Genomic DNA, 22,439 nt, shown 5'->3' on the forward strand with positions numbered 1-22,439 from the left:
CAGCTCGGAGCCTGGGGCTGCCAAGGATTCTATGTCTCCCTCTATCTCTGTCCCTCCCCTGCTTGTACTCTGTCTCTCAAAAATGAATAAACGTTTAAAAAAACCTTTTTTTAAAGAAAGCTATATTGAAAATTGTTGACACTTTCATCTGGCACTTACCTGTTTGCAAGGTTTTATTTTTCAGTAACTTTAATTTGGCCAAAAACTTCAAAACTTGAACTTTTTGGCATTTCAACTCACTGAATACTTCAAATACTTCCAATTGATAAAAAAAAAAAAATGCAGCCAATATGGAAACCAATTTGACAATAAACTATTTGTAAGAAAAAAAAAGAAAAATAATGCAGCCAAGGGACACTGGGATGGCTCAGTGGGTGAAGCACGTGACTCAATCTCAAGGTCATGAGTTCTCAGGCCTGACAGAGGGCACAGAGTCTACTATATATGTGTATGCAACATATATACACAAATAAATGCAACCAAAATTTGTAAGACTCATTTATAAAAAAGCCACTGTAGGACACTTAGGTAGATTTACGAAGTAGTTCTTTAAAAGCTCAAACATTTCCAAAATATGATTGATAACACGCAAAAAGTAGAATCACATGTTGCTTGTCACGTGTATGTATATATAAATCAGCAGCAGCTTGATCACAAATTGTATACTTTAGTCACTGTGTTTCTAAATTTTACCATCTAAAGCTGTCTTGTGAATGGTAGGTAGAATATTGCAGCGCCTTCCCACTCTCCCTTGTTTTATTTTTATTTGAGTACAGCTAACACATGATGGGACATCAATTTCAGGTATACAACATATTCAACAACTCTACATCTTATGCTGTGTTCACCACTAGCAGAGCAACCATCTGTCACCAAACACCACTATTACACCACCACTGACTACATTCCCTATGCTGTATATCTTTTACTCCGATGACTTACTCTTTCTATATAACTGGAAGCCTGTTATCTTCCACTCCCCTTCACCCATGTTGCCCACCTCCCCACCCCCAATTGTAGCCTTTTCATAAGCAGTTAAAACAATGTATATTCCACAGTCATTCCAAGTATATTTTTTGTTCTATAGTTCTTTTTACACTAATAGGAACATTTTTGCCAAACACTTTACACTCCACCCAAATTTCTGTGTTCATTATCATTAAAAGAAAAAACCTTTCCAATAAGGTTTATATAGATTGTTAGATGCCTCACTTAAATGAAGTCACAAATAAGGGTGGATGATCCCAAACCTCCTCCTGCCTCTGTCACCTACCATTAACTATTTCAGTTAAAGACACTATCAGTTACCTAGGTGTCCCAGTTAGAAATCTAACTGGCCCCTTGCTCTCACCAATCCTGTCCCTGATAGCTAATCACACTAAATCGAGTGTATTTGTTTACTATTTTAATTCTCACCTTCGTAGCTAAGACCCTCATCATTCTTAGATTTTACGCAGCATTTTGCAAATTTGTCTCTCTGCCTCTACTAACTTCCATGTTAACAGTTTGATAGTATATATATACGTCTTCGTATTATTTTCTACACATATCAAAGTATATACAGTGTACTTTTTAAATCTGAAGTCACCATTCCTCTGCTACAAAACTCTTGATGACACCTTAGAAAATCTGAACTCCTCAGTAATAAGACTTTCAAAGCCTTCCACTATCCAGCCCCAATTTATAACCCGCCACACCTCCCATTCTAGCCACTTTGTTTTACCTGTAGTCTCCAAACACACCATGTACCAATCAATCAGTGACTCCATTCCTATGCAATTCCTTCGACCCGAAAATACCTTAAACCCACTGGCACCTTATTAATCATGCTTTAAGGCTCAGCTTAAATGACTTCCTCTATGAGGTCTATAATCTCAGTCAAAGTTTACAAGTCCCTCCCATTTCCCACATAACATCTTTACTTATCTTTACTACCTTTTACATATTTTACTAAACAATTAGGTGAGTGACTGAATCACTGAATTCTGAGCTCTTTGAGAGAGAAACTTTAATTTTTTTTACCTTTCATCTCTATATAACCATCATAGCCCTTATACACAATATATGCCCAATAAATGCTACTGAATAAAACAAATACTGACTGCTACTGGTTGAAAAGGTTTTTTGTTTGTCTGTCTTGTCGTAATTCAGATTTCAAATGGTGGCTCTAAAAAGTTTTAATTACAAAGAAACACACAGTTTTCCTTTCTTTGTCAACAATTTCTTTTCTGTAAAACACTACCACAGAGGGGCGCCTGGGTGGCTTAGTCGGTTAAGTGTCCGACTTTCGCTTAGGTCATGATCTCGCGGCTCGTGGGTTCGAGCCCCGCGTCGGGCTCTGTGCTGACTGCCAGCTCAGGGCCTGGAGCCTGTTTCAGAGTCTGTGTCTCCCTCTCTCTCTGACCCTTCCCTGCTCACACTGTCTCTCTCTCTCTCCTAGAAATAAATAAAACATTAAAAATTTTTAAAAAAATTAAAAAAAAAAACACTACCAAAAGAGATGGAACACACTATTAGAAGTGTTTCCATACCTCACCACTGTTTCTAAATAGTTTTTTTTTTAAGCTTATTTATTTTCAGATAAAAAGATCGAGCACACATAAGCTAGGGGAGGGGCAAAGAGAAGGAGACAGAATACCAAGCAGGTTCCACACCATCAACGCTGAGCCTGACGCAGGGCTCAGACTCATGAACTGTGGGATCATAACCTGAAGCAAGATCAAAAGTCTGACGCTTAACCGACTGTGCCACCCAGGTGCCCGTTAAGTAGTGCTTTTAAAGATCGGTTGTATTTTCACTTACAACCACTAAAAAAAAATTTTTTTTAACGTTTATTCATTTTTGAGAAAGAGACAGAGAAAGAGAGAGCATGCGTGTACAGGGGAGGGTACACAGACAGAGGGAGACACAGAATCTGAAGCAGGCTCCAGGCTCAGAGCTGTCAAGCACAGAGCCCAATGAGAGGCTCAAACCCCAGAACCATGAGATTATGACCTGAGCCGAAGTCAGACGCTTAACCAACTGAGCCACCCAAACACCCCACAACCATTTTTTTAAATCTGAAAATTAGCTGAAAAATTTAGCACTGCTCAAATACATTCTAAGTAAACAAGGTTAATTTGAGATGAAATTTAAAAGCTTTTCTTTGGTTTGTTCACCAATGGCAAAAAGTCACATCCAGCAAGACTTATTAGTACCCAGATCAAGATCCTTAGAACCTTATACTTCCAAGCTAATTCTTTCTAGAAAATTAGAAATACTCTTTTTCAGGATGACACTAGACCAATTTACTTCAGACTTAGTATCCATTCAAAAACTGAACACCAACAAATGAATAAAAACAGAAAATAAGCTCCTAGCACATAATAAGTACATCAAAAATGCTACTTTTCACATGAAAAATAACAAGAATACAGACACAGAAAGGTGTACATAAAAGCACTAAAAATAGCAAGTAATTCTAGATACTGAGGATAATATGAAATTATTTACACAGAAAATTAAGTTCAAAATATACCAGAAAGAAAACTAATAAGTAACTATTCCATTATTCAGGCAGGGAGCCACCTGTGTACGTACATATGTATGTACATGTGCGCACATGAGTTATTTCCGTTGTTTTTTAACTGCCCATTAGAAATCCAATCAAGAAATCAAAATTAGAACACTAAAAAACAAAAGTTAATTGAAGACATACTAAGGAATATCAGAATTAAGGAGCCATACAGGGCAAATAAAAGACCCAGGTACATTCCTACAATAGAATATTCAACCTTTTATAAAACTCATCGGCAGCATGGATTATGGAGCCATAATCTCATATGGGCTGAAACTCTCACATTCCACAGAAGGAAATCAACAGATAATGTCTAAATTTCATAGATAAACATCAACATAATCATATTATTTAGAAATTTGGGATGCCTGGGTGACTCAGGCAGGTAAGCATCCAACTTCAGCTCTGGTCATGATCTCACAGTTTTGAGTTTGAGCCCCCACTCTGTGCTGACAGCTCAGAGGCTGGAGCCTGCTTCGGATTCTGTGTCTCCCTCTCTCTCTGCCCCTCCCCCACTCATACTCTGTCTCGCAAAAATAAACATTAAAAACTAAAAAAAGAAGAAAAATATAATAATAGTAAGTACTAGGAGAATTAGCTAAGAGTTGAAGGGGTTGTCATAGGGAAGCAGGACTTATAGTGGAAACAATGGTACAGGGAACTCCTGTTTTTCATTGCAAATCATACAGAGAACTTTTTTTAAACTACAAATAGTTTATACTTTGATTAAAATTTTTTGAAATTTGTTTAAAGAAAGAAAAGGCTGGGGGTGACTGGGTGGCTCAGCTGTTTAAGCGTCCAACTTTGGCTCAGGTCATGATCTTGCAGTCTGTGAGTTCGAGCCCCACATGGGGCTCTGTGCTTACAGCTCAGGATTCTGTGTCTCCTTCCCCCATTCTGTCTTTCTCTCTCTCTCTCAAAACTAAATAAACATAAAAAAAAATTTTTTTTAAAGAAACCTATTATGGTTGTGCATGGAGTTTTAAAAAAATCAAGAAAATGTTCATTTAATTATGTCCATGCTAAAACAATTCTTATTACTGAAAAGTGATAGTAAGCTAGCCAAAGGATTCTGGTGAGAGCTTTTATGGTCTTCCAAGAAGACAAAAAGGAATGAGAAAAAGATAAATTTTTTTTTTGCAACCCCAAACGTAATCACTGATTCATTAATGATCAAACCACTGGATAAATGTTATTAGCTAATACAACAGTCAAAGCATCACCTCATCTATGAGTTATTAACTACAAATGGGAAAAATAACTTGACAAATTAGACTGTATCTTACACAAGGGTTCAAATTTATTGTCTCCAATAACAGACAAAATGACATTACGCACACTTCCTGATGTGACGCACTGAAAAAGACAAATCACCTAGTATGTTTGCCAAAATGTTTAATTTTAATCTAATCATGGGGAAGCAAATCCAAAATGTGGGACATTCTATTAACAAAATACTTAGACTCATTTGAAAATGTCAATGCCATGATCTGTTTTGTTCTCAATTAAGGAAAGTTTATGAAGAGACAGGACAACTAAATTCAATGAACAATCCTGAACTAGGCTCTGGACACCTTCACTACCAACCATCCTCCAAAAAAATCAAAAGAGGGGTGTCTGGGTGGCTCAGTTGGTTAAGCACCCGAGTCTTGATTTCAGCTCAGGTCATGATCTTGCAGTTTCATGAGTTTGAACCCCAAGTCAGGTTCTGTGCCAGCAGTGTGGAGCCTGCTTGGGATTCTCCCCTTTCTGCCCCTCTCCCATACATGTGTGCATGCATGCTCTCACTCAGATAAATAAAGTTAAAAAAAAGAAAATCCGTGTTAATCAACTGTTTATATTACTAGTCAGGGTCTGGTCAACAGTAGGCTATTATTAGTTAAGTTTTGAGGGAGTCTAAAGTTATACACATTATGCACAGGGGACTGGGCTCCCCGAAGTCACATGTTGTTCAAGAGTCAACTGTACAACCTTGGTTCTCTAACTTGTTATCAAAATCATCTGGAGGGCTCTATCAAAACACAGACAGCTAAGCCCTACCCAAAAAGTTTCTGATTTAAATCATCAGAGGTGGTGGGCACCAGGGTGGTTCAGCTGGTTAAGCATCTGACTTCAGCTCAGGTCATGATCTTAGAGTTTGTGAGTTCCACATCGGATGAACATGAGCTCTGCTTCTCTCTCTTTCTGTCTCTCTGCCCCTCACTCATTTGCACCCTCTCTCCCCCCCCCAAAAAAAAATCAAAGGTGGGAGGGGGGTACCTGGGTGGCTCAGTCAAGTTAAGCATCCAACTCCTGGTTTTAGCTCATGTCAGGTCATGATCTCACGGTTTGTGAGATCATGCACCACCACATTGGGCTCTGTGTTGATAGTGTGGAGTCTGCTTGGGATTCTCTCTTTCTCTCTATCTCCCTGTCTTTCTCTCCACCCATCCCCTGCTCTCTCTTTCTAACTAAACTAAACAAACAAACAAACAAATAAATGGAAAGAAAAGAAAAAAAAGAGAAAGAAAAAAGAGGTAGAACATTGAGAACTTGCATTTCCACCAGATTTCCTGGTGATGCTGGTGCTGCTGCTGTTAAGAAAGTCACACTTTGGAACCACTGTCTTCACAGTCACTACACATTTTTAAAAATGGATCATTTTTATCATCTTTAAAGAAAATCAACCCCCCACACACTGTCCAAACTTTATAATGGTAAAGGAAGGCCAAATACTGCCTAAAAGCAAATCATCCACTGAAGCAGATACATGGCAGTTATGTGAGAAAATTTAACTGACAAAAAGCAAGGAAGATGAGGTAAGCTGTAACGCGCATGTCAAAATCCACAAAACAACACATGATCATACAACACCAAGCAAGCACACAATATCGCTGCTTTCAGGAAGATGTGTTTTACAAGTAAAAGAATCAAGGATAAATTAACAAAAAATGTATTTACTCTTGAGATTGTAAGCTATAATGCTTTCTTTAAAATTATCATTTAAGACTTCCAATTCTTTCCTTGCAGCCACTCATTCCCATCAATCAATAAATTCTCTTAACAGAAAAACTGTATTTGAGAACATAGTTCCCCAAAAAATTCTCACTCAACTGAGCAGTTTTACACTCAATAATTTACCAAAATTCATTAAGAGATTAGGAAAACAAACATTTGAAGAAAGAGTCCCTTCAGCAGAAAACAATTTAACAGTGCTAAAGTATTCCAAGGGCAGACAAAATGTCAAGGATGGAGATGTTCCCCAAGACTGAAGAAAATGTTGAAAAAGCAAACTGTGCTTAACTACATCACTATTGCAGATGGAAATCATCTTTAAATACGAAGATCACAATCTAGGGCAAAAGGTTAAGAGCACTCATATATATATATGATTATATATGAATATGCTGCCTCCTCATATATATATACACACATATATGTGTGTATATATATACATATATTGCCTCCTCATCAACGACCTACATAACAACACCTGCTACATAGCATCATCTAGAAAAAAGTTGAAATCAGCTCAAGAAAATATGTGTTGGGAGCTAAGGAAGAAAGTTTAAAATGTTTTGCATTAAAAAAATAAAATTAAAAGTACTGTAAGTTGTGGTACCTACATATAAAAACATCTTGGGGCGCCTTGGGGGCTCAGTCAGTGGAGTGTCTGACTTCGGCTCAGGTCATGATCTCACTGTTTGTGAATGTGAGTTTGAGCTCCACATTGGGCTCTGTGTTGACAGCTCAGAGCCTGAAGCCTGCTTCAGATTCTTTGTCTCCCTCTCTCTGCCCCTCCCCCACACGCCGAGCGCACAAGCTCTCTCTCTCTCTCAGAAATAAACATTAAAAAATTTTTAAAAACATTTTAATAAGAAAAAGTTTTCAGAAGATAAAGTGAGGGGAAGTCATAGTGTAATATACTTCATCAAATTAACATTGAAATTATTTTATTCCCTTAAGCATACAATAACCAACAGTCACAAATAGCATCAAAAGTAAACAGTCCTGGGGCACCTGGGTGGCTCAAGTCGGTCAGGCGTCCAACTTCGGCTCAGGTCATGATCTCATGGTTTGTGGGTTCGAGCCCCTATTCAGGCTTTGTGCTGAGAGCCAGCTCAGAGCCTGGAGCCTGTTTTGGATTCTGTGTGTGTGTCTCTCTCTCTGACCCTCCCCTGCTCACACTTTCTCTCTCTCTCAAAAATAAATAAAATATTAGAAAAAAAATTTTTTAAGTAAACAGTCCACATATTGTTTCATTTATAGAAAATATTACTATTTACAATTTTATTAGATTATTTTACTATTACAGAAGACATTACTATTTAATATTTTTATTAGAGTATTTTATTGTACAGAGAAATACAAACTATCAAACCCTCTCTGACTTATGATCCAAAAGTCCATTATTTAAGGAAGGCATATTAAGTTAAGAGCATGGCTGACCTCCTGGAAATCCATCTTAAAGGTTAGGTATAAGCTAGTTTCACTAAGATGCTATTCATGGCTCTGGCATACATGTATCTGTGCAGACTCTCTTTGAATCAATTTAAAACAGAAATTGGGGCACCTGGGTGGCTCAGTCAGTTGAGCGTTCAACTTCAGTTCAGGTCATGATCTCACGGTTTGTGAGTTCAATCCCTGTGTCAGGCTCTGTGCTGACAGCTCAGAGCCTGAAGCCTGCTTCAGATTCTGGGTCTCCCTCTCTTTCAGTCCCTCTCCCACTCATGCTCTGTCTCAAAAATAAACAAACACTTAAAAAAAGAAGAAGAAGAAGAAAATAAATTAAAGAGAAATTATTCCTCTAAATGCATCATTCAATATGTAAAAATCCTTTTATTTACCTGCAAAACTGGTTCATTCACATTTCAAAGGCTAACCCCCTCAACAATCCTAGAACCTGAGAAGTGGCAAATAAATCTTAAGTTTACCTTAGCCAGGCTCATAATTTTCTCTTTGGATTATATTCACCCTCAGTCTTCATTTTTCCATTAATCATCCCAATTTAAAATATTTTTTTGAATATAAGAAATTATTACTTTTATAGTAAGTCACCTATTCAGCATCTTGCAGAAAAAATATTCCACAAAAGTTAAACTCTAATTATATGTAAGTTCCCAAAACTTAGTCACTTTTTTGTCTCCAAAATATATCAAACGTTCTACCTTGGCAGAAACTACTTAAGGTAAAATAATTTCTTCTCACTGATAATCATCAACTTATCAAATCTACAAATGTAAGATATAGTAACATAACATAATCTTTAGTCTTCATTTTATTTTCGGGTCTCCTCCCTAAATGTCTATCTGGTCTCATTTCTTTTGGCTACTCATGATACTTACAAAACTGCAAATGCATGCTGCTTCTCAACTGCTTCGGGGGTTAATAAAATAGTGTTGAAAATCAAAGTCAGTAAGACACTAAGAAAACATCATCAAGTACTGCAGTATTGAAAGACTAATCCCTAGATAAAAGCAGTGTTATAGCTGGTTGTTAAAATTCTCCATCTTAAAGAAACTACATCTTTCTTGAGGTATAGCAACCATAATTACATAAGATAAACAGAATAGAAAAATTAGGTACCTTAGAACTCGTGTTTCTCACAATACAAAATGACTTAGAAGAGCAGCAAATGTACTGACAATCAGACTCTAACTTCAGGTGCTGAGAAAGTGATGGTACTGTGGTACTTTTCGACACCCCCCCCAACCCCAACCTGAAACTCCACAAAGGCAGCCAAGTCTATATTACTCACCACTGCATCCCTGATGCTCATAGAAGATGCCTAACACATTTTAAAATCTCAATTTTTTAAAATAAATAGCTGCAAAGACTTATAAATAAACTGCAAAGGCTTACAGCTTAATTTCCTACCTTATTTTCAAAAAATGATATTCTCCTTAAAATATATATCTTTAATCTATTTTGTTTTTTTTGTTTTTTGTTTTTTTTTAATATTTTATTTATTTCTTGGAGAGAGAGAGAGACAGCGTGAGCAGGGGAGGGTCAGAGAGAGAGGGAATCACAGAATCCGAAACAGTCTCCAGGCTCTGAGCTGGCAGTCAGCACAGAGCCCGACGCGGGGCTCGAACCCACGAACCGCGAGATCATGACCCAAGCGAAAGTCGGACGCTTAACCGACTAAGCCACCCAGGCGCCCCTAATCTATTTTGAATCAGACACATTATACACAAAATAATCTCTCTTAAGAGACCTAAAAGGAAATGTAGCAAAATATTGGCTATACAAATCTAGAAGAAGCATATAAAAGGATTCACTGTAATACGTATCTTAACTTTTCCATAGGTTTTTAGTCTTTCAAAAGAAAAAAGTTTTTAGAACTCTTACTCACTTAAGCTAAGAACTAATGTTTGAACAATTATTTTGATATTTTAATTACCTTCCATAACACTCTTGCCCATTTACTATGCTGAGAATATATCCCCACACACAAAAATATGCAAAAAGACTACTAGATTTTTAAGAATTTGTATTTATTCGTTAACTTCTGATTTAAGGAAGGCAAAGGCATTTTTTGGAAAACTAAGAATATATAAAGAGATAGAATAACTTAATATTCATACTTTGTAAGGACAGATGTTTACAAGGAGGTCTCACACCAGCAAAATCAAGAGTAAGATACTTTACCATTCAATGCCAAGTGCTATAATATATGGGACACAGTACAATCTTCTGATTATGAATTTGCTGAAACATTTGTTCACTATCTTATAAAATAGTATACATCAAATACTATTTCAATACAAATATTAATTTCAGAAGACTAACATTAAAGAGTTATACTTTGTTCAAAAAGCAAAAATACAGGGGCGCCTGGGTGGCTTAGTCGGTTAAGTGTCCGACTTTCGCTTTGGTCATGATCTCAAGGTTTGTGGATTTGAGCCCCGTATCGGGCTCTGTGCTGACTGCCAGCTCAGAGCCTGGAGCCTGTTTCAGAGTCTGTGACTCCCTCTCTCTCTGATGCTCCCCTGCTCACACTGGCACGCGCTCTCTCTCTCTCTCTCTCTCTCAGAAATAAATAAAAACATTAAAAAATAAAAAAAAAAAACAAAAAGATCCCACCCACGAAGATACATCATTGTGCAATCTGTTAACAGTGAATAAAAAATTTTTTTAACCTAAAAACTTCAAGGCCACGAATAATGGATAAAGACTCAAAATGAGGGGGTGCCTGGGTGGCTCAGTCAATTGAGCATCTGACTCGTGATTTCACCTCAGGTCATGATCCACCCCACCACCACCCTCCGCGCCTGACTGCCTCCTTTCCTCCCTCCCTCCCTCTCTCTCAAAAACAAAACAAAACCAAAAAAATAAACATATGTAAGTGTGTAACAGAAGAGCTAGAGGATGCCTCTGAAGAGCAAGACTGGGGATGGAGAGGGATGGGACGAGAGATTTCTTTTGTCATTACTATAAATCTTCTACCAGTATTTAATTTCAACTATGTATCACTAGTAAAAATTTTAAAAATCTTTCAGAGTATAAACTGCTATTATAAAAGAGTCACTTAAGTCAACTTTCACTCTTATACATACAGAATGTCTGAAGTCTTCAGAACATCTGTATCACCTAATTATGAGATTAAAAAAAAAGTCTCTGGGGCGCCTAGGTGGCTCAGTCGGTTATGCGTCCGACTTCAGCTCAGGTCATGATCTCATGGTTTGTGGGTTCAAGCCCCGCGTCAGGCTCTGTGCTGACAGCTAGCTCAGAGCCTGGAGCCTGTTTCAGATTCTGTCTCTCTCTCTCTCTCTCTCAGAAATAAATAAAACATTAAAAAAAAAAAGTCTGTACATTCAATAAATGATACCTGAGCAACTGGATATCCATTTCATAGCCAAAGAGAAACTTCAACCTAAACCTCACACCGTATACAAAAATTAACTCAAAATAGATAGCAGGCTCACGTGTAAAATGTAAAACTATAGAACTTAGAAAACACCATGGAAGAAAATCTTCAGGATCTAGAACTAAACAGAGTTCTTAGACACCAAAAGCATGATTCAAAAAAAGAAAAATTAATTAGACTTCGTCAAAATTAAAACTGCTCTACGAGTATCCACATAATGAAGAAGAGACAAGATATACATGAGGAGAAAATATCTGCAAACCATGAATCCGACAAAAGACTAGTATCCAAAATGTATAAAGAGGGGCGCCTGGATGACTCAGTCGGTTAAAGGTCTGACTTCAGCTCAGGTCATGATCTCACGGTTCGTGATTTTGAGCCCCACATCGACTGGACTCTGCACTGACAATATGGAGCCTGCTTGGGATTCTCTCCCTCCCCTTCCCCCACTCCCACTTTCTCTCTCCCTCTCAAAATAAACTATAAATAAATAAACAAGCAAATAAAATGTATAAAGAACTCTCAAACTCAACAGTAAAAAACAAAGAAAATGGGCAACTGACATGAACAGACATTTCATCAGAAGATACACAGATGGTAAATAAGGACCTAAAAAGATTTTTCAACACCCCTGGCAAGCAGGGAAATGCAAATTAAAACCACAATGAGAATATCACCATACACATACCAGAATAGCAAAATACAAAATAGTAACACCACCAAATGCTGGTGAGGATGCAGAGAAACTAGATCACTCACACACGGCAGGTGGTAATGTAAAATAGCACAGCCATTCCGGAAACAGTTTGGTAGTTTCTTATAAAACTAAACACGCAATTACCATATGACCCATTAATTATACTATTGGGCATTTTTATCCCAGAGAAATGAAAACTTACGATCATATAAAAACCTATACACAAATATTCATAACAGCTTTATTTACAACAGCCAAAAAGTGGAATAAGCAAGGATGTTCCTCAACAGGTGAACGCTTAAACAAACTGTGGTGAATACATACCATGGAATAATACTACACAATAAAAAAGAACTACTAATATACACAACAACTTGGGTGACTCTCCAGAGAATTATGCTGTGTGAATAAAAGCCAATCCTCAAAGTTATCCCCTGTACAATCCATTTATATAACATTTACAAAATGACAAAACTTTATAAATGGAAAACAAAGTTCTGGAGGAGATAAATGGGGGTAGGGGTAGAGTATAGTTAAAAGAACACTAGGGATCTTTGCCCCTTGGAACTGTTCGGTATCTTTCCTGTGGTGGTGGCTACATTAACCTACACAAGTGATAAATCTATAGAGAATTTAAAACCTACACACAAATGAAAACAAAACTGAGAAAACATAAATATGTAATGTATGTATGTAAATGTAAATAAGATTGATGTAACGTGCCAGATGTCAATATCCTGGTTGTGATATCATACTACAGTTTCAAGAAATGTTTCCATTCAGACAAACTGGGTAGAATGTACAAGAATTCCCACTGTATTAATTTTTATAACTGCATGTGAATCTACAATTGCCTTAACAAAAAAATTCTATTTAAAAAAGTCTGCATACGCATTGCTATTGATATGAAAGAAACAAATCAACACTGCTCTTCTGTTCTGATTTTGATACACTGTACTATTTGGGTCTCCAGAATTTTCCTTTTTCTAATGCTTTACAACCTTGGATGCTCTGTTTCTTGGTCACAGTGGAAACTCTGTGTTCCACCACCAGCGGCTCTTTTCCTCAAAAAACAAATTATTTTTCATCTCTGGAAAGAATGAAACATCAAGCAATCACTTTTGCTTGTAATTCAAAATATGCAGTACTGTTTTCAAAGAAATTTTTTTCTCATTTCAGATTTCTCTTCAGGTAAGTGTTCTGCACTAATATTTTATTCTAACCATTAAGTCTTTATCTTATAATTCAAATTTTAAAAACTTATTCCAAGGGCACTTGTCTGGCTCAGTAGGTAGGATACGTGACTCTTGGTCTTGGGTTGTTAAACTCAAGTCCCATGTTGGATGGAGAGATTACCTAATTACCTAAAAATAAAATCTTCAAGGAAAAAAAAAAAGGATTCCATTCCCCCCCACCCCCGATACTCATCTATTTGAAGGAAGCAAATCTATGATCTTTACAAGACTTTTATCAGTCTTACAGGTTTAGAAAATGTTCTATTAACATTCTCTGTAGCTTCTTTCAACTCTTCCTTTATGACCTAACCAACTCCATAAGCAATTTTCCCATGCATATCTCTTTAGCTAATTTATATTTCATTTTTATACAAACTATATCTTTAGCAATTTACATTTTAATGCAAATAACAGTTTCTAATTTGTAAATCAACACTTAACAAGCTCTTACAGTTCTCTATTAATTACAACTCTTACCACAGCACTGACTGGGCAAACTGGTACTGTTGAAAGAGATTGCCAATATTTCTATCATTCTTTCTCTTTTTCAAACCAAACAGGCATGTAGGTATTTCCTTTAACATACACGTACACTATTATACCCTATAATTCTGGAAATGAAAATAATTATCCCTAACATTAGCTCAGGTCTGCTCTGTTATGCTCTAGGTTTGCAGAGAACAAGTAACCTGAACAAACCCCTTGATATTTGGTGCTGATACGTGTTACCCTCACTCCTGCCAAAACAACAAAAACAAAAACACAACTGTGCAACTCCATTTTTCAAACAGAAATTGATGAATAGGAGAATTATCCATAATTAATTTTTTTTTTCAAACAAAACCATGAAATTCTCAGAATGAGAAACATGGCCATAGACAGAACAGGATCTGGATTCTAGTCAAAACACTTTCACTAATTAGCCATAAAATCTTTTGGAACTTACTTCACCTCACCAGTCTGTTTCCTGAATTAAAATTAATTGCAGGCTTCTTTTCCTGCATTAATATATTTTTTCCTAACATCCCAAGGAGCTCCATGTAGTACACACAACAAAAAGACAAACCTGTCTTCTGTATCTAAGAGTACAGACCAGTGATACTAAAGCGTGGGAAAGTACCATAAGGATCCTCTTGACTCAGACCACAGGTTAACAGCAGCTGTCACATGCAACAGTGAGGAGCTGTCTGTGATCAAATGCTCTTATAGAGAACCGGGCCAAATGTCGGGTAGTTTTTGATTTTTGGATTCTTAGTAAAATATACCTAACATAAAATTTACCAATTTTTTAAAACTGTGGTAAAAAATACCCATAAGATTTACCATCATGAGTTGCCTGGATGGCTCAGTCGGTTAAGCATCCGACTTAGTTTCAGCTCAGGTCACGATTTCATGGTTGGTGAATTCAAGCGCAGTGTTGGGCTATGCGCTGACAGAGTGGAGCCTGTTGGGATTCTCTACCCCCACTTCTGCCTCTGCCCATCAAAATAAATAAATAAAACTTGAAAAACAAAACTTACCCATCTTAACAAGTTCTAAGTATACAAGACAGTAGCGTTAAGTATATTCACATTGCTGTGCAACAGATCTCCAAAACTTTTTCATCTTACAACACTGAAAACTCTCCACCCATTAAACAAGTCCCTATTTCCCCCTTCTCCTAGTCCCTGGGGGACTATCATTCTACCTTTCACCATTCTACTTTGTTTCTATGAATTTGAGACTTTAGATACCTCATGTAAGTGCAATCATATAGTGAATATTGGTCTTTTTGTGCATTCTAACACTTTTAAGCATAAAATTCAGTGGCATTACATATTCTAATTATACAACCATCACCACTACCATCTCGACAACTTTTTCATCTTCCCAAACTGAAACTCTGTACCCATTAAGCAACAATTCCCCATTAACTGAAATTCTGTATACATTAAGCAATAACTCCCATTATCCAGTCTCCAGGCCCTGGTAACAACTACTCTACTTACTCTAAGAATTTGCCTGTCCTAGGTACCGCATATAAATGATTTCATACAATATTCGTCCTTTATTTTGTTCTGGCTTGTTTCACTTAGCAACGAGTTTTTAAGGTATCCATGTAGTTGCATATGCCAGAATTTCATTCCTTTTTAAGGCTGAGTAATATTCTACTCTATGTACATAATACTACATTTTGTGTATTCATTCATGTGGACATTTGGATTGTTTCCACTATTTGGCTACTGTGAATACTGTTGCTAGATAGTAAGTTTGATGAGGATGTGGAGAAATTGGAACCCTGGTGCAGTGACGGTAGGAATACAAAAGAGTGCAGCTACTGTGGAAAACAATATGGTGGTTTCTCAAAAACTTAAAAATAGAATTCCACATGATTCAGAAATTCCACCTCTGGGTCTATACCCAAAAGAACTGAAAGAACTTGAACAGGTAACTGTATGACAAAGTTTCATTTTTTTTTTTTAATGTTTGTTTATTTTGAGAGAGAGAGAGAGAGAGAGAGCACGTGGGCAGGGGAGAAGCAGACAGAGAGGGAGAGAGAGACTCCCAAGCAGGCTCCACACTCAGCATGGAGCCCAATGCAGGTATCAATCTCAAACCGAAAGATCACTACCTGAGCAGATTTCAAGGGTCTTAACGCTTAACCAACTGAGCCACCCAGGTACCCTTGACAAAGTTCCTTTTTGATGTAAGTCAGTCATCCTAATGATGTGAAGTAACAACTCACATTAGTTTTGAATTGCATTTCCCTAATTATTAGTGATGCTGAACAACCTTTCAGGTGCTTACTGGCCATCTGTATATTTTCTTCAGGAAAAATGTCTGGATGGTTTTTAATCAATCCTAAAGGTAGGTGCTGAAATGAAAGATTCTTTAGGCACCTTGGCATTCCTGCAGCATGAGCAACTGACTGAGAATCACAGCAAAGTCCAGACATGTTTAATATGATAAGAGTTTTGCTCATTTCTCTAAAAAGTCTCCCCATAAATGGGCTCAGTTCAATTAAATCAACCAATTCTTAAATGCAGGTTAGTGGAACCATCCTACTCTAACAAAGCTTAGCAAAAACACTCAGAAAGACAACAAAAAGAAAGCATTCATTGTACCTCTCCCAGGGGCAAGAGCCTTTACCAATTTACCTTCCTGCATGGAGCCCAGACATTCCATTTCCCAACGAAAGATAACTCCCTTCGGAAAAGGTAACAATACACCTAGGCATGGAATGAGCCATTAACAATACCAAAAAGTACCACATTCGACAGCCCACTAAAAATTTCTGCCTTAGGACAAGTCCATGTAACTACTATTAAAGGGTAATGTTTATAGGGGTGCCTGGGTGGCTCAGTCGGTTGGGCGTCTGACTTCAGCTCAGGTCATGATCTCACAGTTCCTGGGTTCAAACCCTGGGGTGGGCTCTGTGCTGACAGCTCAGGGCCTGGAGCCTGCTTCAGATTCTGTGTCTCCCTCTCTTTCTCTGCCCCTCCCTCGCTCACGGTCTGTCTGTCTCTCTCTCAAAAACAAATAAACATTAAAAAAATAAAAATAAAATAAAGGGTAATATTTTCCTGACCTCATACTGCCAAGAGGTCATATAACCAAATCGACCACTGAAATTTACTCATTCAAAACCATAGCTCTCTTTAGCAAATATTTCTCAAACAATCTTTGAATTTCCAAGAGCAGTTTTACACTAAAATTACTCTATTAGCCAAATAGCTATTATTCTTAAGCAAAATCTGATCCCAATATACTTCACATATATAACGCTCAGAAAGCAGACAGAAAGGAAAATATTAAAATAAAACTAGCCCCTATATTAGAGGATCCTGACTGTATTACTTGTCTCCCTGTTTTCATTCATTATTTATCATGCACCCATTAAAAGAGACTCTTCTAGGTGCTGAGCCTCTATCAGCAAAAATAAATAAATAAATCTCTGCCCTTGTGCAGCTTATATTCTAATGCCCTTGGATTCACTTTGAGAATGGTGAGTGTGGAACTTCTCAGTAATTTGTTTCTGCAACACTGCAATAAATCTGACCATAAATATCATACATAATTTCTGCTATAAACATGTGGGAATTGAAAGTACACAGAAAACTTAAATACTGTAGTCTTTGTGAGCACTATGGGCATAGTAAGCCTATAAAAATTGTTTCTTCTAAGAATCAGTGACCAATAAACAACTAAAATGATTCCACCGGAAATAAGGAGGACCTGCCTTTTATTGGCAGTTTGGTCCTTGTGAATACCTACTTCTATTTATTTCTGAATACTCACTTAGCAAGGTAACTACTTACTCAAACCTCAAGAGGTTTTAACAGTTAACTGACAACTCAAATTTCACTATCATTCATAATTAGTGAATGCTTTAGATTTTTAAAAAAAAAACTAAAGAAATAACCCTAATCAACTAATAAAATTTTTTTAATTTTTTAAAAAGTAAAAAAATAGCATACATTCAAAATCATTTCTAGTCCCCTGCCCATTAGCCAACTAGCTAGTTCAAACTGTTCAGACATGCACTGTCCAATATGGTAGCCACCAGCCACATGGGACTTTAAGCACTTGAAACGTGCCAAACCTAAATTGAAATTAAAGTGTATAACATAACAATGAAGAAAAACAATATAAAATATTTCAACAACTTTTTAATATTGATTAGATGATAAAATGATACCATTTGGGGTAAAATGAATTAAAACATTATTAAATTCTGGGGCGCCCGGATGGCTCAGTCGGCTGGGCTTCTGACTTCGGCTCAGGTCATGATGTCACAGTTTGAGTTTGAGCTCCACGTGGGGTTCAGTGCTGACAGCTCAGAGCCTGGAACCTGATTCGGATTCTGTGTCCTCCTTTCTCCTCGCCCCTCCACTGCTCACACTCTGTCTCTTTCTCTCTCTCTCTCAAAACTAAATAAACCTTAAAATTTTTTTTCCAAACATTATTAAACTCTTCTTTTACTTTTTTAATGTTAAAAAAATACCTTTCTTTACTTTTTTAATACCAAAAAATATGTGGCTCACATTCTATTTATTTTTACACTTATTTATTTTTGAGAGACAGAGTGAGACAGAGCGTGAGCGGGGGAGGGACAGAGAGAGAAGGAGACACAGAATACAAAGCAGGCTCCAGGCTCTTGAGCAAGCGTTCAGCACAGAGCCCAATGCGGGGCTTGAACCCACGAACTGTGAGATCATGACCTGAGCCGAAGTCGGACGCCCAACTGACTGAGCCACCCAGGCGCCTCACATTCTATTTATTTTAAACAACACTGGTTTAATAGACTTCTAAACCTGCACACAGAGTGATACAAGCAGTACCTGTTGGAACTATACTTAGAATTTTATATTTATTCACTTCTCAGTTCACACTCTTTAACCTATCCCTTATGTCAAAACACCGAACATAGCAAATATTTTTATATCAAAATATGAAAGTTTCAGAGTCTAACGTGAAATTGTTTAGCAGAGACTAACAAGTATTTGAGAGAGCACTGTGCCCAAGGCATTCAATCCATAAAGTAACTTGTTCTGCCATACTTCAACAGCCAAAGGTTCATGTATTCTATATCTAGCTAATAAGCACTCTGCTCCTACAGTATGCCTGGCACCATGCTAGATGCTTTACTCTCACTGACCCATAAAATCCTCACAACTACCCTATGTAGCAGATTCTATTTAAAGAAGAAAGTGAAAGGCATCTGGGTGGCTCAGTTGCTTAAGCATCCAACTCTTGATTTCAGCTCAATTCATGATCTCGCAACTCAGGAGATCAAGCCCTGCATCAGGCTCTGCACTGACAGTGCGGAGCCTGCTTGGGATTCTCTGTCTCTGTCCCTTCACTGCTTGAGTGTTCTCTCTCAAAAATAAATAATAAGCTTAAAAAAATAAAATAATGAAGAAATTGAAGCACACAGAGGTTAAGTAACTTGCCAAAGTCCCACAGCCTGTGGAAGTAGGACTCCAACCAAGCAGGCTCTAACCAGAACCACCACCACACATTTTCCCCAATAAAAGGACCACACAAAGGGTGCCTAGCTGGAAGTCAGAAGAGCATGCAACTCTTGATCCTGAGGTTGTGAGTTTGAGCCCCATGCTGGTATAGAGACTACTAAATAAGTAAATAAAACTTAAAAACAAACAAACTAAAAAGACTACACAAGACTGTGTCATTATCTCCTAGGATTGGGTTCCAGTTGTGGGTATGTACCCATTACAAAAAGACTACAATGGATGGAGCTTACTGCACTGCTTCCTACCCTTCCCACCCTTCTCAATGGCAGGTTAAAGTTGATCTTGATCTTGCTAAAGGTTTATACTATGCTCCCTCTTCCAGAATTTCTAGGCCCTATCCTATTTCCCTGGTCCAATCCTACGTCCTTCAGGCTTCATTTCAGATATCATCTCCATGCAAGCCTACTCAGATTCCCCATGATTTCGGCTGGCCACCCCTCCTCCCTATGTTCATCCCTTTGTAGCACTTCCCACGCTCTGTTGTGACTGTCCTCACTAGACTGCTCAAGGGGTCCAGGGTGTTCACCATTTACGGTACCTAAAACCGTGCCCAGCATCAGGTGCTCAATAAATATTTGCTGAGCTATCTGGCCACGTGACCCACCCAGCTACAGCTAAAAGTGGTGGCATATTAAAAGCAAACTTAGTGGTAGGAAGTGCTAATCCACAAGCAGAAAACAAGTTCTAAGTTCCACGAAATTTATGACAGGTCAAGAAAATAGTACGATACACGTGCAATAATGATTGCAATGTCTCCCACCCATCCCAAAATACAGAAGAGTAAAATTAAAATCTACTTAAAATTATCATTTGCCCAACTTAATTTCGGTATAATTTCATAAGAATGAATTAAATAGCTAGCAAAAATGCTGACATGAGAAATCAAAATCAACCATTCCAGTAATGCTATAAACTGAAATCAGCTTAATTTTGACAATTCCCAGAGTTCAGGGAAGGCTGCAGTTGCTTTTTAAAATCATCTCAAATATAAAATTAGTCACGTTTCGGATTGGGTCTCACTGCACTGCCCCAATGCTGAGTGCTGGGTTCCAAATGACAGAGGCAACCATTTATCCTTTAAGATACTTCTTGCGTTTTGGTGGTAGGGGGAGACGTTTTTCACATACAATTCATTTAACACAAGTCGTGTTACTGCCACTAAATATTCTAATCAGAATCCAAAGGGACTTCCCCAGAGCCTTCGCTTTTCTTTTCCAAAATGAGAAACCGACTAAAAAGGTCAATCTTTAGTTCTTACTTCCACACTAAGTAATTCTGAAACACAAGGTGAAAGCACATTCGAAGTTCTACGGCTAGGACTGGCCAAATGTTTCCCTGTAAATTCTAGCGTAAAGTCAAAGATAGAACTTCATTCTTTCGGGGCTGAGGGCAGAAACTGATCATCTCCCTTGGGTTACTGCTTCAGCTGCCGTCTGGAAAAGCACTGTGAGGCAAACATGCCACGGAGTCCCACCCCAAGCACGAAGAGCCTCCGATTGTTTGACACATCAATGGATTAGTCAACGCGGGGGAACTCACTTTTCCCCTCTAATTTGCTTTAATTATTCCTCACACAAACCCTCAAGTTTACTCTAAGTTATGACCACATAGAATCTTCTCTTTGCCCTGAAGTACAAATTCAGGCCTTTACCAAATGACCTACGGCTTCAGTCCCAACCACTAAAATAAATCCCTTACAAGTATCGTGCATCTAGTAACGCCACACAAATATGGAAAAAGCCAGTGCAGTCGCTTAAAGAAACAGCATTCTGGAACGTGGCTAATGCTGCATATTTTGCATCACGGGCACCGAGCAGAGTAGGAGACTGAAAGCAAAAGACAGGATGGAAAGCAGGAGGAGACCCCGCCCCAGCAAGCTCGATGTCGATTCAAACAGCAACTTAGGGCTGTCGCTTGGAATCGGAATCACTGAAACAAAGGCATTTATTACGGGAAGCAAGATGTCTGGAGTAAAAGACACGGTTTGCAGCTACCCAGACCGTACACCATCTTCCCACGGGTCTTACCTATGGTGGAAATAAAGGTGGTATTGAAGGCATCATCCGAAAAACGAAAAAGGACGCAGGTCTTCCCCACTCCCGAGTCTCCGATCAGGAGCAGCTTGAAAAGCAGGTCGTACGTCTTCTTCGCCATTGGGAGGAGCGGCTCAGGCTCTCGCCGCCGGCGGCCCCAAGGGATCGGTCCCTCTCACTACAGCCAACTCCTCACTCGGGCGTTCTCAGGCCGGAGGACTGGGGAAGCGTGGGAAAACCGAGGGCTCGAGAGGGCGCGGGCGACCTGTGAACGTCCTCGTCGAGGAAGCCCCCCGACGGTGGCGGCGTCCGGTGCCTCCGAGGGCGGCGACCGCGGCTCCGCGGCCTCTCCCAGCCGCTCCGCCCGGTTCCGGGGAGTCGGTCGGGACAAAATGGCCTCCCCTCCCCCCTCAGGGCTGCTCGGCCGGGACGCTCCCACGGGCGAGCGAGCAAGCTCTGCCGTCGAGGGAGTGCGGCGGGCGTAAGGACAGTCTCTCTCCCGAGCAGAAACTCCGTGCCGGGACGCGGCGGTGGCAGTGAAGGAGGACCCCGAGCCGACAAGCTCAACTACATAGCCACAGGAAGCCGAGCCGCCCCGGCCAGAGCCACCTTTTCCCCGTGCCCTCTCACGCCGGCGTGCGCGCTGCCTGAGACGCACGCAAGGACGTACGCCCGCCCTTCCCTCGCGCCCTAGCCCTGCGGATCGCCTCTGCGCACGCGCGCCGGAGCGTGTAGGGGCACGCGGGGGCGGAGAGCTGTGCGCCGGATCTCCCAGCCTCTGTCGGAGGCAGGATGGAGACGAGAGAGGGGAGGGGCGAGGGAGGGCGAGGCCGCGGGCGCGCTCCCTGCGGCCGCCTGATAGGGCGCGCCGCGTTAAGAGTACGCCCCGCAGGGAGGCGCTGCCTGGTGACTGCGCAGGCGCAGCACGCTGGAGTAGCCCCTTGGCACCCCCGTTCCTCCCGGGGTCGCCCTCCTGGCTGCGCTGAGGATGCTCCCAGTCGTGTTTGTCGCGTGTGTCCAGCCGAGGGGCTTGGCGCAGCAACAGCCCCTGATGG

The 22,439-nt window shown here is 39.3% G+C and overlaps 1 protein-coding gene across 1 annotated transcript in view; it reads right to left on the reverse strand.

The window, feature by feature from the left end:
• The window catches only part of RAB10 (RAB10, member RAS oncogene family), an 81,590-nt gene extending 59,554 nt beyond the window's left edge, over positions 1–22,036 (reverse strand). The window contains exon 1 of the mRNA XM_077774067.1: positions 21,379–22,036. Coding sequence (XP_077630193.1) covers positions 21,379–21,505 — 127 coding nt within the window. The 5' untranslated portion in view covers positions 21,506–22,036. The remainder of the gene's footprint in view (positions 1–21,378) is intronic.
• Between the last annotated feature and the right edge of the window lie 403 nt (positions 22,037–22,439).

This window comes from Crocuta crocuta, unplaced genomic scaffold, assembly GCF_008692635.1.
Source record: "Crocuta crocuta isolate KB4526 unplaced genomic scaffold, BGI_CrCroc_1.0 scaffold246, whole genome shotgun sequence".
In the NCBI taxonomy this organism is placed as follows: Eukaryota; Metazoa; Chordata; class Mammalia; order Carnivora; family Hyaenidae; genus Crocuta; species Crocuta crocuta.